The sequence below is a fragment of the Polypterus senegalus genome, chromosome 3, assembly GCF_016835505.1.
Source record: "Polypterus senegalus isolate Bchr_013 chromosome 3, ASM1683550v1, whole genome shotgun sequence".
In the NCBI taxonomy this organism is placed as follows: domain Eukaryota; kingdom Metazoa; phylum Chordata; class Cladistia; order Polypteriformes; family Polypteridae; genus Polypterus; species Polypterus senegalus.
Genome location: NC_053156.1, coordinates 68,611,749 through 68,625,883, shown reverse-complemented (window position 1 = coordinate 68,625,883; position 14,135 = coordinate 68,611,749). Strand labels below are relative to the sequence as shown.

General features: G+C 38.5%; 1 protein-coding gene across 17 annotated transcripts in view; it reads right to left on the bottom strand.

Moving 5' to 3' along the window:
* Positions 1-14,135, bottom strand: part of epb41l2 (erythrocyte membrane protein band 4.1 like 2) — a 336,181-nt gene that overhangs the window by 183,439 nt on the left and 138,607 nt on the right. For 16 of the 17 annotated variants that reach the window (XM_039747445.1, XM_039747452.1, XM_039747454.1 and 13 more), the window contains one exon: positions 643-1,262. In XM_039747445.1, the coding sequence (XP_039603379.1) occupies positions 643-1,248 (606 nt within the window). In that variant the 5' untranslated portion in view covers positions 1,249-1,262. The remainder of the gene's footprint in view (positions 1-642; positions 1,263-14,135) is intronic. The other variant, XM_039747453.1, reaches the window with a different exon arrangement.

The window sequence follows — 14,135 nt, the reverse complement described above, 5'->3', positions numbered from 1 at the left end:
ATAGGTTTATAGGCTCTCTGGAATTCTGCAAAATGTTTAACATTTTTTACCCCCAGGTACAATCAATCTGCATTTTATGTGGCTATTCCTTCTCAAAATACAAGTAATAGGAAATATTACAACAACAAAATAAACAAACAAAATAAATAGGAAAACAACAAGCATATATCTTTGCAGGACCATAGTGTCTAAATTATCTACCGTATTTTATTTTATTGGTACCTTTACTTGTAAGGTCCACTGGACTCTTAACTTTAACACTGAGTTGTCATAACAGGCATGGCACTGTAACAAACAAATAATGGGTGGATATTCTTTTAGTATTCTTTTTGTTATATTTGATTCTCTTTTACTGATGATTACTGTGCTAGCATCTATTCCTCTGGTAATCTCTTGTTGATTGGTCTCTTTTCACAATTGATAGACCGATGGATGGATGAACCTTGGCAGCATTTAAAGCCTGAATATGTAAAAGAAAGTACCTAATGCAATATAAATGTAAGATGCAGCACTTAAGAGCTCTTCAAATCTCTGAAGTGGGCTAACTGCATAATTTATTAAACAAGCAATTTAATACATATCCAAAGGTACGGTAACATGTACTACAGTAAGTAGAGCTCTGTACCAAATAGGTCCATTTACCTGTGTCTCTGCACTGCTTATTGAAAGCTTCTCTTCCTCTTTCTCATCTACCTTGGTCTCCTCTTGTTTGGATTGTTGGTGGTCCTGAATGAGATTCTCTTCTTTCTCTTCCACTGATGTATCCTTTCTTGCCTCTTCTCCCTCCTTCTCAATAGACTGCTGTTTAGATGGAGATTGAGTAGGAGATTTTTCTTCCTTCTCCTGAATTTGGTTTTCAGTTGTCTCTCCTTCTTTCATTTGACTCTTCTTTTGCTCCACATGACTCTGTGATTTCTGTTTTTTTAGCCACGGAGGAAGAAATCTTGCAATACCTTTTGAGCCAGGTTGCTCCTCTCTTTTTTCCACCCCAGCTCTCCCTTCCTGTGGAGCTGGACTGACTTGCTCTGAGGCTGCAGTGGTATCTTTCTGCTGTGTACTAGGAGACTCCTGTGTGTTCTGTTCTTCCTCAGCTTGCTTGAGGTCTGTGGAATGTGCAGACTGTTCCTGTTTTCCGTCTACTAGCTGCTGTTCTGGTTGTTGCTCTGTTTCAGCTTGTGTTTGGGGCTGTTCTTCTGCCTGTTCAGGTTCCTTTTTTACCTCAGTCTCAGAGCCCACTTCAGTTGTCATTGTGACAGTTTATACTGAAAGAAAGTTATAGAGAATGTTAATGAAACTTGATTATCACAGTTCTTCATAACTGATAACATGTTGAAAAAAAACATACATATTTAGAGGAAAAGTCAACCCTGATAAAATCATAATATTTATTTAAGCTAAATTCACACTTAACAAATGCAATTAAAACAGAATCTCCAGCTTATTTGAAAAAGCTTCATTCCTTTACTCAGAACCTAAGTTCCAAAAGTTTGCCATTACCCATTGTCATCATTACTGAAGAGTTCTGAAAATCAAATTTCTGCAGTTTAAGATATTTTTCACTCTTATGGAACACTGAATCACAGAAGTCCTGTTCTCGTGTTTTATTTTGTGTTTTGTGTTTGTGTTGACAGGATTATTGCATTTACTTTTTTAGTGGCCTTTTAATAGCCTTTTTAATTCTGACAAGGATCAATCTAAATGAGTACATCTCTCCTCATCCATCTATCAACAATCAGATTACATTCAGAAATTGCCCCTGGCTTACAAAACTGTCATTATTACTTCTCAGATAACTGAGGTCATTTGACAATGTTTTTTTATCATAACTCAAAGACCTAAACTGCAACTATTAACTCATTTATCTTTGAGGTTGTTACTCTCAAGAGCTCAATGTCTAAGTTTAACAGTGAAGCTCCTTTAGTAGACATATTTAAATTTAGCTTAAAGTTTTTCAATCTTTTTCTCTTGCATATAAACCAATTTGACCAAAACAGTACTTTGTTTCTTTTAGCTGGTGCAATTTTACTACTCCCAATATAGTGATTTATGCTTTACAATACATTGTTATACACTTTTTCCCAAAAAATGCAATACTGAACTCATATAACTGGAGGAAAAGTCTTACAGTACATAAGATTTAAAAACAATTATTTTAATAAATAAAATTTAAGAAAAACATAAGTATGCAGTATGTGTAAGAATAGAAAATGTAATAATAAATTGCTTTAATATATTTTTTTAAATGTATATTCCTAGCCAGTATATACCTATATACCTATATTCATAGCTTCAAATTTTTTCTTTTAGTTATGCGTATTGATTTCATTTTTTTACTTGCACCCAATATTGTCAATTTAAGAGAAAAAATGAAAAAATGGAAAACGTCTTTGATTTACATTTTCCTATTATTAGCACATAAAGTGTTTGCGTAAAATTGCATGTTTCACAAAGCTGTAATCTGTAATTGTTACATTTAGAAATTAGGTCAAGGTCAGCTCTTAACACGCAGATCACTTTTAGCCTCAGGCATTATCCATAAGATAGCTGGAAGCAGAGTAGAATTATATCAGCAAGTTAAAAGTGAACGTAAGCCGCTAGAAGCATGCAGCCTCAATTAATACAAGTCTTGTTCTGTTAGTTCAATTGAATTAATGAGAAGAAAATAAAAAAGGAAGGAGGTTTAAAAAATGACAGGAATTAATTTATCTTCACTTAAGGAGTGGGTCACACTGTCAGGGGTAAGGAGAAGACTGGGAAGGGAGAATGAAAAGTTAACAGGCACAGCTTCATTCAAAAACCTGGTTAGAAATTCATTTTTTGGGCCATTAAGATAGTAATACTATTTTTGATTTTTAACACTTCAATTAAAGAGCACAAAAAAAAAAACTCCAATGGAAATGTGCAGCCTTCATTTCTGCAAAATCTGGATGTTATCAAGTATATTGACAATTATAGGTTTATAGGGTCATTATTGTGAAGTAAACAGTTTACAGTGAAATTCAAACATGCAAACAGGTAATCAAATGGAATCAAATGAAAACTGCACTGGTACAGTGATCTAGCTCAATATTCACTTATTTAGTGGCAGATTATATTTTTAAGTTAAAACTAAAACTAAAAGTAAAAACAAAACTGAAAGAATATTGCTTCGTCAAAACCTGAAGTCCTAAATGAGATTTTGTGCTTTTCACTGCAAACATGCAACATTTCAAGTGGACGGGGTGGGAAAAACACACACAATGTAACCACTTAACACTGCCCAAGCCCAGATGACCAAAATGAAGCACACCAACCTGTAAAGCATGGTTGGCAATATGAACCTACTGCAGGTGCAGACATAGATGTGCAAGCAAGAAAAAAGCACTAGAAATCGGGTATTTTACTTGAAGTCCGGGTTGGGGAGCATGCACTTGTAGAGAGTTAAGAGGTTCATTGTTAATTTAGGTATAGGTTGATAACAGTATTAAACTTCTCTCTTGCTGTGACGTTTCATGTAGCACAGCATAATTGCAATGTTCTTTACAAAGTAGATTTGACTACAATGAAAACATCACCAAAAGGTTGTCTCTAAGGTGACCACAATGGAGGCTTTAATCTAGCAAAATTTTTACAAAATAATATGTGATGAAATAATGGTGAAATATAGCATTTTTCCCATTATCACATTGTTTGCCTTCATTTGGAATAAAATAGCTACTGTGTTCTAATTTTGTTTCAGAAATTAACAAATAAATCAGGGCAGATATATGGTATATAAAAACAAGGCTACCAGTTTGCCTCTGCTTCACTGACCTTGGGCTAGTCATTTAACCTGCATGTGTACCAACAGTAAAGAGCTGTAACAATTCCTTGACCTTGCAAGTTACCTTAGATAAAGACGTCACTCAAATATAAAATAAAGAGCAATGACATTTTGAATGCATAGGCACTAAATAAGTTCAAAGTAAGGAAAATGGAAGCCACAAACCATCCTTTTCAGGCTACCTGAGGCAACTAGGAGGAAAACTATATTTATTGGCATTCACTGGCTACTTCACTCTTCATTTTTTCAATGAGCTGGTAAATCGTTTAAAAGAACAATTTAAAAAAATTCATCAGCATTATGGAATTACAGCTTGAATGGATCTTAGAGCAGTTAATTTCATATTCATAACTTTAACTTACAGACCTCTTTACAAAAAAATATGGTATCTGAAAAAAAAAAACAAGAAAGCCCTCTGGGTAATCATATTGAATAATCAATTAACTTGATCATGCATGGCTGGCCAACATAAAGGATGTCATCACAGATTTGCAACTTCTGTAAAATTCTACATGCCTCACTGACTATTCAGCACAGTCTGAGCTTGATGGCACAAAAACAGATTTTTATCAATATTTATTTAGTGCCAGATAAGCAGAGAACCAATCTGTTTCTTCACTGCTCTTAGACTGGTATAAGGACTTGTATCATTAGCCCACTGTTAAAATGTCCTGCCACATGGACACACTAAGAGTTTGTACATCAACATTAAGCAATATGACTCTAAGATCAACAGGCACTGGGTTAGGAAAAACTCATAATCACAAACAGTTACTTTGCTGTTAAGTCCAGCGTTTCCCAAATTTTTTGACAACATGACCCATTTGGGCAAAATTTTTTTTGTGACCCCTATAACTAAAATACTAAACCTATTTTAGCCTAATTACACTGCTGCCATCCATTGCTAATAGTAGTACTTTATTCTTTCATCATTATTAATTTTGCTTCATTGCATCTCCACTAGATATATCATATTAGAATCTTCTGTAAATCTTATGGCAGCCTTACATTGGCAAAAAAATCATGGCAAGGTTACATTCTCGAGTTACAGATGTACCTGTGAGCTTATAAATATGCCCATCTAATTTCAGAGTAGTACTTTGACAATGGAAACATGTTTAAAAGGACAGGTGGTTGCGTCTACTTCAGGAAAGGCTCGGAATAATGAGAAAAACAGACTGAACACCGAAGAATATCTCAAGTATGGATTCACTGTTATTTCTACTAATAGCTCACAGTGTGTAGTTTGTAGTGAGGTGCTATTACATGCAAGTATGAGGCAGTCAAAATTTCTTCGACATTTAAAAACAAAATATCCCAGCAAAAAAGGTAAGCCTTTGGAATTCTTTATAAAGAACAAGCAAATTGTACTAGGCTACATAGCAATAACAAAAAGTGTTAATGGCAAGTTATCAAGTTGTGATTCACATTCCAAAAGCCAGTAAGCCACATACAACTGCTGAAAATCTTATTTTACTGGCAGCTTTTGACATGGTCTAAAGAATGACTGAAAAAAAGAAGATAACAAACTCAAGACTATACTTCTCCCTACGAATACAATTCAAACAAGAATATGCAATAATAAGGAAGAAGAAGATATTCGTGACCAAATTCTTGAAAAACTTAAGAACACATTGTTCTCCCTACAAATGGTTAAATCTACATGTACCTGTACTTCATGCAATATGAACTGGAGAACACAGTAACGGATATACTGTTTTGCAAGCCACTAGTAACTAACACTACTGAAAAGTATTTATTCAACACTTTTACGCAGAGCACAAATGGATACAATCTTCACTGGAAAAAAAATGTATTACTAATTGCTCCATCGGATTTTAATACTCTGAATAACAAAGTTTGAAATACTATGGTGTTAATATAATAACAGCCAGAGACAGAATCAACAAATTTATAAAGAAAATTAAATTTCTTCAATTAGACAACTGCATTAGCAAAAGATCAGTTAGATTTATTCCAATATATTGAACAAATTATGGATAAAATAGCTATTACAACAGTTGTAATACTAATATTTTTAAATATCGAACTAAGTTTGCAAATTTTAAAACAAGAGCTTTTGGAAAACTCCATAGAACTGGCCATAGTTCCAATAAATATGAATGAAAAACATATTGAAAAAACCATGGCCCAGTAAAAATAGAACCAACTGGTGTTGTACCATCAGTAAATTTCCCAGAATAATGCGAAAGTTGTTGCAAACTGACCATTTGGCTGCCACTCTGACCCCCACTAGCAAAAGTAAACCAAAAATTAAATAAAAAAGAAATGTTTATTTAAAAAGCAAAAGGCACTCAGCATGGCAGTGTAGTACAGCTAAAGAGAAAGACTGGCAAAAAAATTCCAAAGTAAAACAGATTTATAGTTACAAATAAAAATGGCATAGGCAACAAAGCATAGGAAAGTTAAGCAAATGGATGCAATGTATGTTTAATTCAATATTCTGCAAAGAGCTTCCTTTAGAAAAAATAACAACAATGTTAGTAGGCATAGTATACAATTCAAAATCATGTTAAAATAATAAAGAACAGTTATGGCAAGAGTGAGCTAAAGTAAAACCTTAGGAAAGAAAAATGAAGCCACTGTCACACACATAACCGCGTTAATGCAAAAATGTGGTTTCTTAAGAGTACGCAGTTACATGGGCAAGTAACTTTCAGGAGTTTTCCTTTGTCAAAACGTTTCAACATCATTAAACTATGCAAAAAAAAGTCATTAGCCACCATGAATCCATAAGTATGACACCTGTGCTAATTTTGTTGTGTTTTATAAATGTGTTTAGTCAAACTGATGCTTTATTTATAGGCTTCTCTCATTGCATACAACACATTCGTTTCTGTTTGGCTGTGCGACTGAGCCCTGTAGAGGACCCAGAACATTTGCTTCTTGCCTTATACACAGTGCTGCTGGAATAATAACACAGGTATTTTTACTTCATTAAGAGAAGTATAGCGTTAGGTTACTTGTTAGTTTAAAAAGTAATCAGATTATTTCACACGTTTACTTTTAAACATGTTACCCTACTGCTCTTGAGATCATGTTGTGGTGTTTAGCATTGTATGATCAGCTCATCAACATAAATATGCAGATTTCTGAAATAGTGAGACAGATTATTTGATCCAGGAGAAGGAATAATGCAATCGCCCGAACATTTGCTTCTGGAAGTTTATTGTGTGGATGGTTCTCCCCATGGCTGCTGAAAGTGTATGCAAATCAAATATATACAGTCTGACAGAGTGCAATGGACAAGCACAGACTACAAAATTCTTAAAAGAAACTTGATTAAGTGCTTACATGGCCACATAACCAGGGACCTTATGTATAAATGGTGCACACGTACAAAAATGTTGCATACGCCCATTTCCATGCTCACATCGCAATGTATAAAAACTAAACTTGGAGTAAAGCCACACTCATTCTCACTCCAACTCAATCCACTGCATACGCAAGTTTTTGGCACGGTTTTGCAAACTAGTGGAAACCAGTGTCAAAGCAGTGTCACTGTTTCCGTGTGGCTCCCTTTATTTTTTAGATTCACATCCCTAACACAGCCTTATCAAATACACTGAAATTAATCATATATCATTTATTAGTGTAAGGGATCTGATTGTAATCAGCCTGTAACAATATAATGGTCCACAGGATGGCCAAACTATTCCAAATACCATAGCAGCTTTGGCATTGTTACACTCAGTGCACCACTCAGAGCATTCTAACCCACTGTATCTGTGTGTGAAATCACAGCTCTACAGCAGCTGATCGAAGAGAGGATTATCAGGATACAGCATCTAGCACACTCTGCCTCAGTCATGCACACAGTCTATTTGAACTTGCCCCAAATGGCAAACACTTAAGAACCTTTCATGTAGGGACCTCGCGGTTTAGAAACAGTTTCATCCCAAGAGCTCTAAATGCACTCCTGCTCCTGATATAGTTGTTTGCACTCTGTATAGTACAATTACCTCACTATAAACTTGCACTACAGTTGTAATATTGCACAACCTGAGCCGTCACTTTATTTTGCACTATTTTTATTGTACTTATGATGTTTCATTGTTTTTATTAATCACATTATTATTATTATTATTATTACTATGGTTATATTATTATTTTATAGGAAAATAAGTTTATGGAGGATTTGCATATTGAATCTCATTGTACCATACAATAACAATAAAGGAATTCAATTCAATTCATAGAAGAAAGTGCATATTTACATATGATGATGACCGGCTTCCAAGTCGATTTAGATTTCCAAGCGCTATTGTGTTGGAGCTCTTGATATTTTTAAGATAAAATGCATTAAAGTTTGCATATTACGTTATAAAGATAAATTTTCAACTTCATTTAAATATTGTATACTGTTAATAATTAAACTTTTTTTTCCACTGTGTCCCTATGTTTTCTTTCTGTCCCCTAATACACTTCCATATAACACTGAGACGGTGGGCTATGACTCGCCTTTTCAAGGGGACTTTCATATATGACCACTTCTCTTTTATTTTGGGCACTGTGCAAGTTTCTGAACTTGAACTTTTGAGTTTCTCTGGCACTCTATGTGACTCGATCAACTTCCTTTTGTAGTATATACCACTGCTTAAACCAACAAATAGTATGTTTTTCCTTGCCTCCATTTGGTATTTGCTGAAATTCTTTTTTTCCCCATGCATTTGCCATTGTCTTTTTACAGAACCCAGAACTTAAGGGGCTATTTATATTTATTTGCATATTTTAATAGATGCAAATCTGGGAGGAGTCGAGGTTGGGCAGCAAGTGTGTGCACGTGCATTACATTTCACGCTGACCAGGATTTATGTAGTGGAAGAATGTGGTAGCATAAAACAGATTTATGCATCTGGATCACACAAAATAGTTTCCTTTTGGTTATTTGTGAATTTGTGTCAATAACTGAACCAATATACTTTACTTAATCCCATACAAAATAATAAAGCTTGTATTATTACTGACAGAATTATTTTTAATTTATAGCTCTCTGCAGCAAAAAAACCCACCAGCACCAAACTCACTCTTTCTACAGACAGATAGCTGAGCCTGAAGCACATACTGCATAATGAAAGTAATGGGTAATACTTAACTAGACCTGTGTTTACCACTCCTGGGTTACCATAATGACAGATGCCTTAAAAACATGAAACACTCAATCTCAAAAAATGCATTACAGTAATTCATATAGACACAGGTACAGTACATATTCTTCACAGCACAAGAATATTTCACTTGTAATATGTTAAATTTATAACTTTTTGTTATAATGGCAGATTTGCAAAATACTTTTCTTTAGTATCCGTGCCCATTTGTTTGGGTAGTCATTTTAGTACTTGTGGAACATTTAAACTGCAGAACAGATGCAATGTTCCCCTGAGCAAAAGCATGTTTTTCTTTTTCAAGTTTACTTTTCCTTCAGTAATATTTTATCATTTAAAATAATTTAATAATAATTTGCTTCTTTGTTATATAATGCTACCGAAAGCAGATCTAGTCTGAATTCAGGCTTTGCATACAGTTTACTATAATGCACAATCCCTCCAGAAAATCTTAGGCATGGTGCTGCAAGACAGCTATGATATCATAGGAAACATTGCGAAATCTGTATGGCTTCTGTAAAATAAACAGCTTACAGAATAACTGGTCAATATTGAAAACAATGATGAGTTTACTTAGATGTGGGCATCATGTAAAACTGTCCAACAAACAACACCCATACACAATTTCCAAAAAGTATGTAAACCCAAGGTTTTCTAGAACAAATTAGGTGCAGCTGATTATCTTTATTCATCCCACAACATTATAACATAAGCTAAATGGCAATAACATTTTTCAGAGGGCAGACTGCATTTGTCCTGGAAAAGAACATTGCTGTTCAGATTAGCTTTGCAAAAGGTTCCACAGATTTCCGGAACCAAGATCTCTTGAACAATGAGTCTAAAGCTGGTCTATATATATATATATATATATATATATATATATATATATATATATATATATATATATATATATATATATATATATATGACGGACAGGGGGTGCTGCAGAGATCCAGCCACCACACTGGACGGTTTATCAGCCCCACCCGGAGGTGCAATTAAGACCAGCTGGTCAGGCACCTGGATCACTTCCGGTGGGGCATAAAGGCCTGCCTCCCAGCAATCGAGGCCAGAATCGGGAGGAAGAGGACGAGGTTGCCTGGGAGGAGTGGTGGAGCAGGAAAGTGTGGGTTTGTGTTTGGCTTCTTTGTGTTGGTGCTTTGGACTGTGTTTGGGCTGTGTGGCACGGGGAAGACGTGTCACACAGCTGAAGAAAAATAAATATTTGTGAGTGTAACACGTGCCTCTGCCTATTCTATGCCGGGTCGGGCGCTATAAAGCGCCTTGTTTACACTGGCGTAGTCGCGCGGATCCCGCCCGCCCATTTGGGTCGGAACCCGCGGTTTTACTCTTGCTGACCCGGCATAGCGGCGCAACAGCCGGGCACGGTTCTCGCTCAGCGGCGTGGAGCGCGCCCCGACGCAGCTACAGGCAAGCAGTCGGGCAGGACTACACAGCACAGCGCACTGAAGCGCGCACACGCGGCAGGAGCCGCAAGCCAGCACACGCGTACAGCGAAAGCGCGCACACGCTGCAGGGGCCGCAAGCAGGCACACGCAAGTCAGCGGGACTACCCAACGAAGCTCCGAGGAGCTGCTGCAGGCTTTTGTCATGGGGAAGAAGAAAGCCGGGCGGACACAGAGGCCAACTGGCAGACGCCGCCACGCTAGTCCGCCCGACGGGTTGCAACCGGAGGTAGGTGACGAGTTGCGGTATGTTTTTCCGCCTGCGGGTCATCCTACCTCCTGGACGCCGAGGGCGAAGCACCAGTGCGGGCAGGGGGACGAGTGTCCATGGCATGACGACGGAGCCAGCTCGGGGGTGAGCGAGGCGGAGCTGTGTCTTCCCCTCGGCTTGAGCCAGCGGCTGGCGGAGGAGAGCCCGGACGAAGTTTCCAGCGCGCGCCTGCAAGTGGGGCAGGAGCGGCTCCGCCAAACAGGTAAACGGGGACGTGTGTCAATCACCCGCCGAGGAGGATTGGCAGGCGGGGATGACGGACGCCTTCCTCTCCTCCAAACTACCGGGGCCTGTGGGGATCCACAGGGTCTTCTTGGCACGCTGGTCGGCGGAGGGCGACACGGAGAGCCCAAATCCACCGCCGGCCGCCACTATTAATGTTTCTTGGGCTGTAGGGGAGGTGAAGTCCGTTGTCCTCGCCCTACAGTCCCTTTTACAAGTTTTTCAGGTCCTGTCGGAGGCGAAGGAGGGGCTGGAGAAGAAGCTCGGTATCCCGTGCGGGGCCCTGGCTGAATGGCTTCGTGACGGCGGGTGGCCAGCCTCCCACCGGCAGGACAGAGCGTGCAGGTAAGTGAAGCCGCACCGCAGAGAAAAGGGGGCGGACGCGACGGCAGCAGTGTTGCTTAGTACTGCCTGTCAGGCGGACCCGCCCACCACACGAGGCTGCTGTGATGACTGACAGCAAGGCGGACGGCGGCGGGGAGGCAGCAGGTGGAAACTGGCTGCCAAACAACCCGCCCGACCGCTAGCGCCAGTCTTGCGGCAGTCCAAAGGGACGCAGGCGGTGCGGGGTCCCTCCTTTTCTCATAGGGGACTCAGACCGCCAGTGCGACCCAAAGGAAAAGGGGAACCGGAAGAGGAAACCGAAACCCGCATAGAGCAGTGTATGCCTGACGGCTTGGAGCCGGGAGGGCTGCACTGCAGAGGGCGGAACCGTCACAAGCCCTCCTCGGAGGGGCGAAGGGCAGATGTTCCCTGCCTGCTTCCGCATGCTGAGGGGCCACTGGAGGGAGTCGGCGGTGTTATGACTGTGGTCGCGGTGGCCATGTCTGGCGGGCTTGTCCGAGGGACATCGGGCAACGCCCCAGACCTGTTTATTCTGTTTTTACAGGGCAGCAGGAACCAGGAATGCCGACTCCCCATCCTGAGAAGACCGGCCCGGCGGGCCGATGAGCCCCACAAGCCTCATCTGAGGGAGGGGCCATGTGACGGACAGCCGGGTCCCATGCCCGGCCGGGACGCCTCTGATGCATACGCCCAGCTGAAGAAAAATAAATATTTGTGAGTGTAACACGTGCCTCTGCCTATTCTATGCGGGTCATAGCTATAATAGATTGATAGATAGATAGATAGATAGATAGATAGATAGATAGATAGATAGATAGATAGATAGATAGATATACACACATATAATCAGCAAAAATTAAACACTATCTACCATTTTAGTAACCCTACTGTGAAATACACTAGTGTAAATGTTGTGTTTTGGGGCTTTTCTTCCTGCAGAGTCAAACTTAAATATTCTAAAGGAAAATATCTATGAGTTAAAGTTGAATAACAATAATACTAAACATTCAAGCTAATTTAACAAAGAATCGATTGGGAGAGAATCATTTTGTACTTTAGAATGGCCAAGTCAAAGTTCAAAGACCTCAACTCAAAAAAAAATTGAGAGCATATGTGAAGCATGCTCTTAATGCAAGAATTTGGAGCAGTTGAACCTCAAACCAGATGAGAGGAAATTAAATGTTTGGTTCCTGGTTTCTGTCAAAGCTGCTAAAAGATATGCCACCACATATAGAATTATATAAAAAAATTCACATACATATGAACTAATTCTAAATTTTCTCTTTCATTTTCTAATGAATGTAAGAATTCCTATAAAAAAACAGACATAACTTGTATTAAAAATAACTACAATTAATTAAACAAGGACTTTATAGTAATACATGTCTACCTTAAAATGTGATATTTAACAACTGACAATAAATATTCTCATAAACTCCACTGTAATTATGTTGTTACACTTAAGCACAGCTTTTGATACTACTGGCCATTCTATTTTACTGCACAGGCTAGAAAATGATATTCAGCCACTGGCACTGTCCTTGCCTGGTAAAGTTCTTATTTATCAAAACGATTCCAGCACGTACAGAAATGTGCTGACATTACTCCATCATTATACACAAAACTGAGATATGATGTCCTGCAAGGTTCAGTACTGGGACCTTTACTGTTTTCACTTTACATTCTTCCACTTGGATCTATCCTTAGAAAACATAATTTAAAATTTCACTCGTATGCAGATGACACCCAGTTATACCTTTCTTTTAGAACAAATGAAGTTTCTCCAATGTTGTCTTTAATTAGTTGTGCTAGTGAATTAAAAGGAATGGATGGATGAGAACTACTTGTCTTTAAACGCCGATAAAACAGATGTTACCGGTAATTATTGGAGGGAATTATGCGGAATGCCACAATATTTTGTCATCATTTAAGTTGCAGTCACCATTCATTTTACTGAATCAGCCTGCAATCTAGGAGTTAGAGTCTTTGACTCTAACATGTTATTTAAAGCACATATTTCAAAGCTGACTAAATCATGTTTCTTTCATCTTAAAAATGTTGGGAAAGTAAGGCGTTTTCTAAATAAGCAAGATTTTAAGAAATGTATTCATGCATTTATTTCTAGTTGAAATGCCTACTGCAATTCAGTGTTCACTGGATGTTCAAACTGTTCTTTATACAGCTTCCAGTTAATCTAAAATGTTGCTGCAAGAATTATTACAAGAACAAGAAAATATGTACACATAACTTCAGTTCTTAAATCCTTACACTGGCTCCCGGTCAAGTTTAGGGCAGATTTCAATATCCTCTTTTTAACATATAAAGCCTTAAATGACCAAGGTCCGGCTTACTTGTCTGAACTTATCATGACTTACAAACAAAAACGTACATTAAGATCTCAGGATGGCGGTCTGCTTATGATTCCAAGGATTAATAACAGTGGGAGATCGAGCTTTTAGTTACAGGGCCCCTAAACTGTGGAATGGTTTGCCTGCTACTATAAGAGATGCCCCTTCGGTCTCAGCTTTCAAATCCTGGCTGAAAACTCACTACTTCAGTTTGGTTAGCTATATTTATATATAGTTATTAAGCCTCACCTATTATGTTTTTCTTCTTGGTACTCAAATGTGGCACTTGGTGCCACTGCCCACCTGCCAAGTTGTTTTCCCTGCCTAAGGTAAACTTATAACTGATGGATTTCAGGAATCATCGGGTAGAGGAGTCCTTTCATCAGATTCGCTAGCCCAGAGCTGACAACTGTGGAATGGCCAATAGGGGGAGGCACCTTGATGGCTGAGGTCTCCAGGACTCTAAACAAATCCAAATCATATTATGTGATATCATCTTCTGTTGAATTCTCCACAAGCTCTGTACTTGCAATATTTCTATTGCACTATTTTATA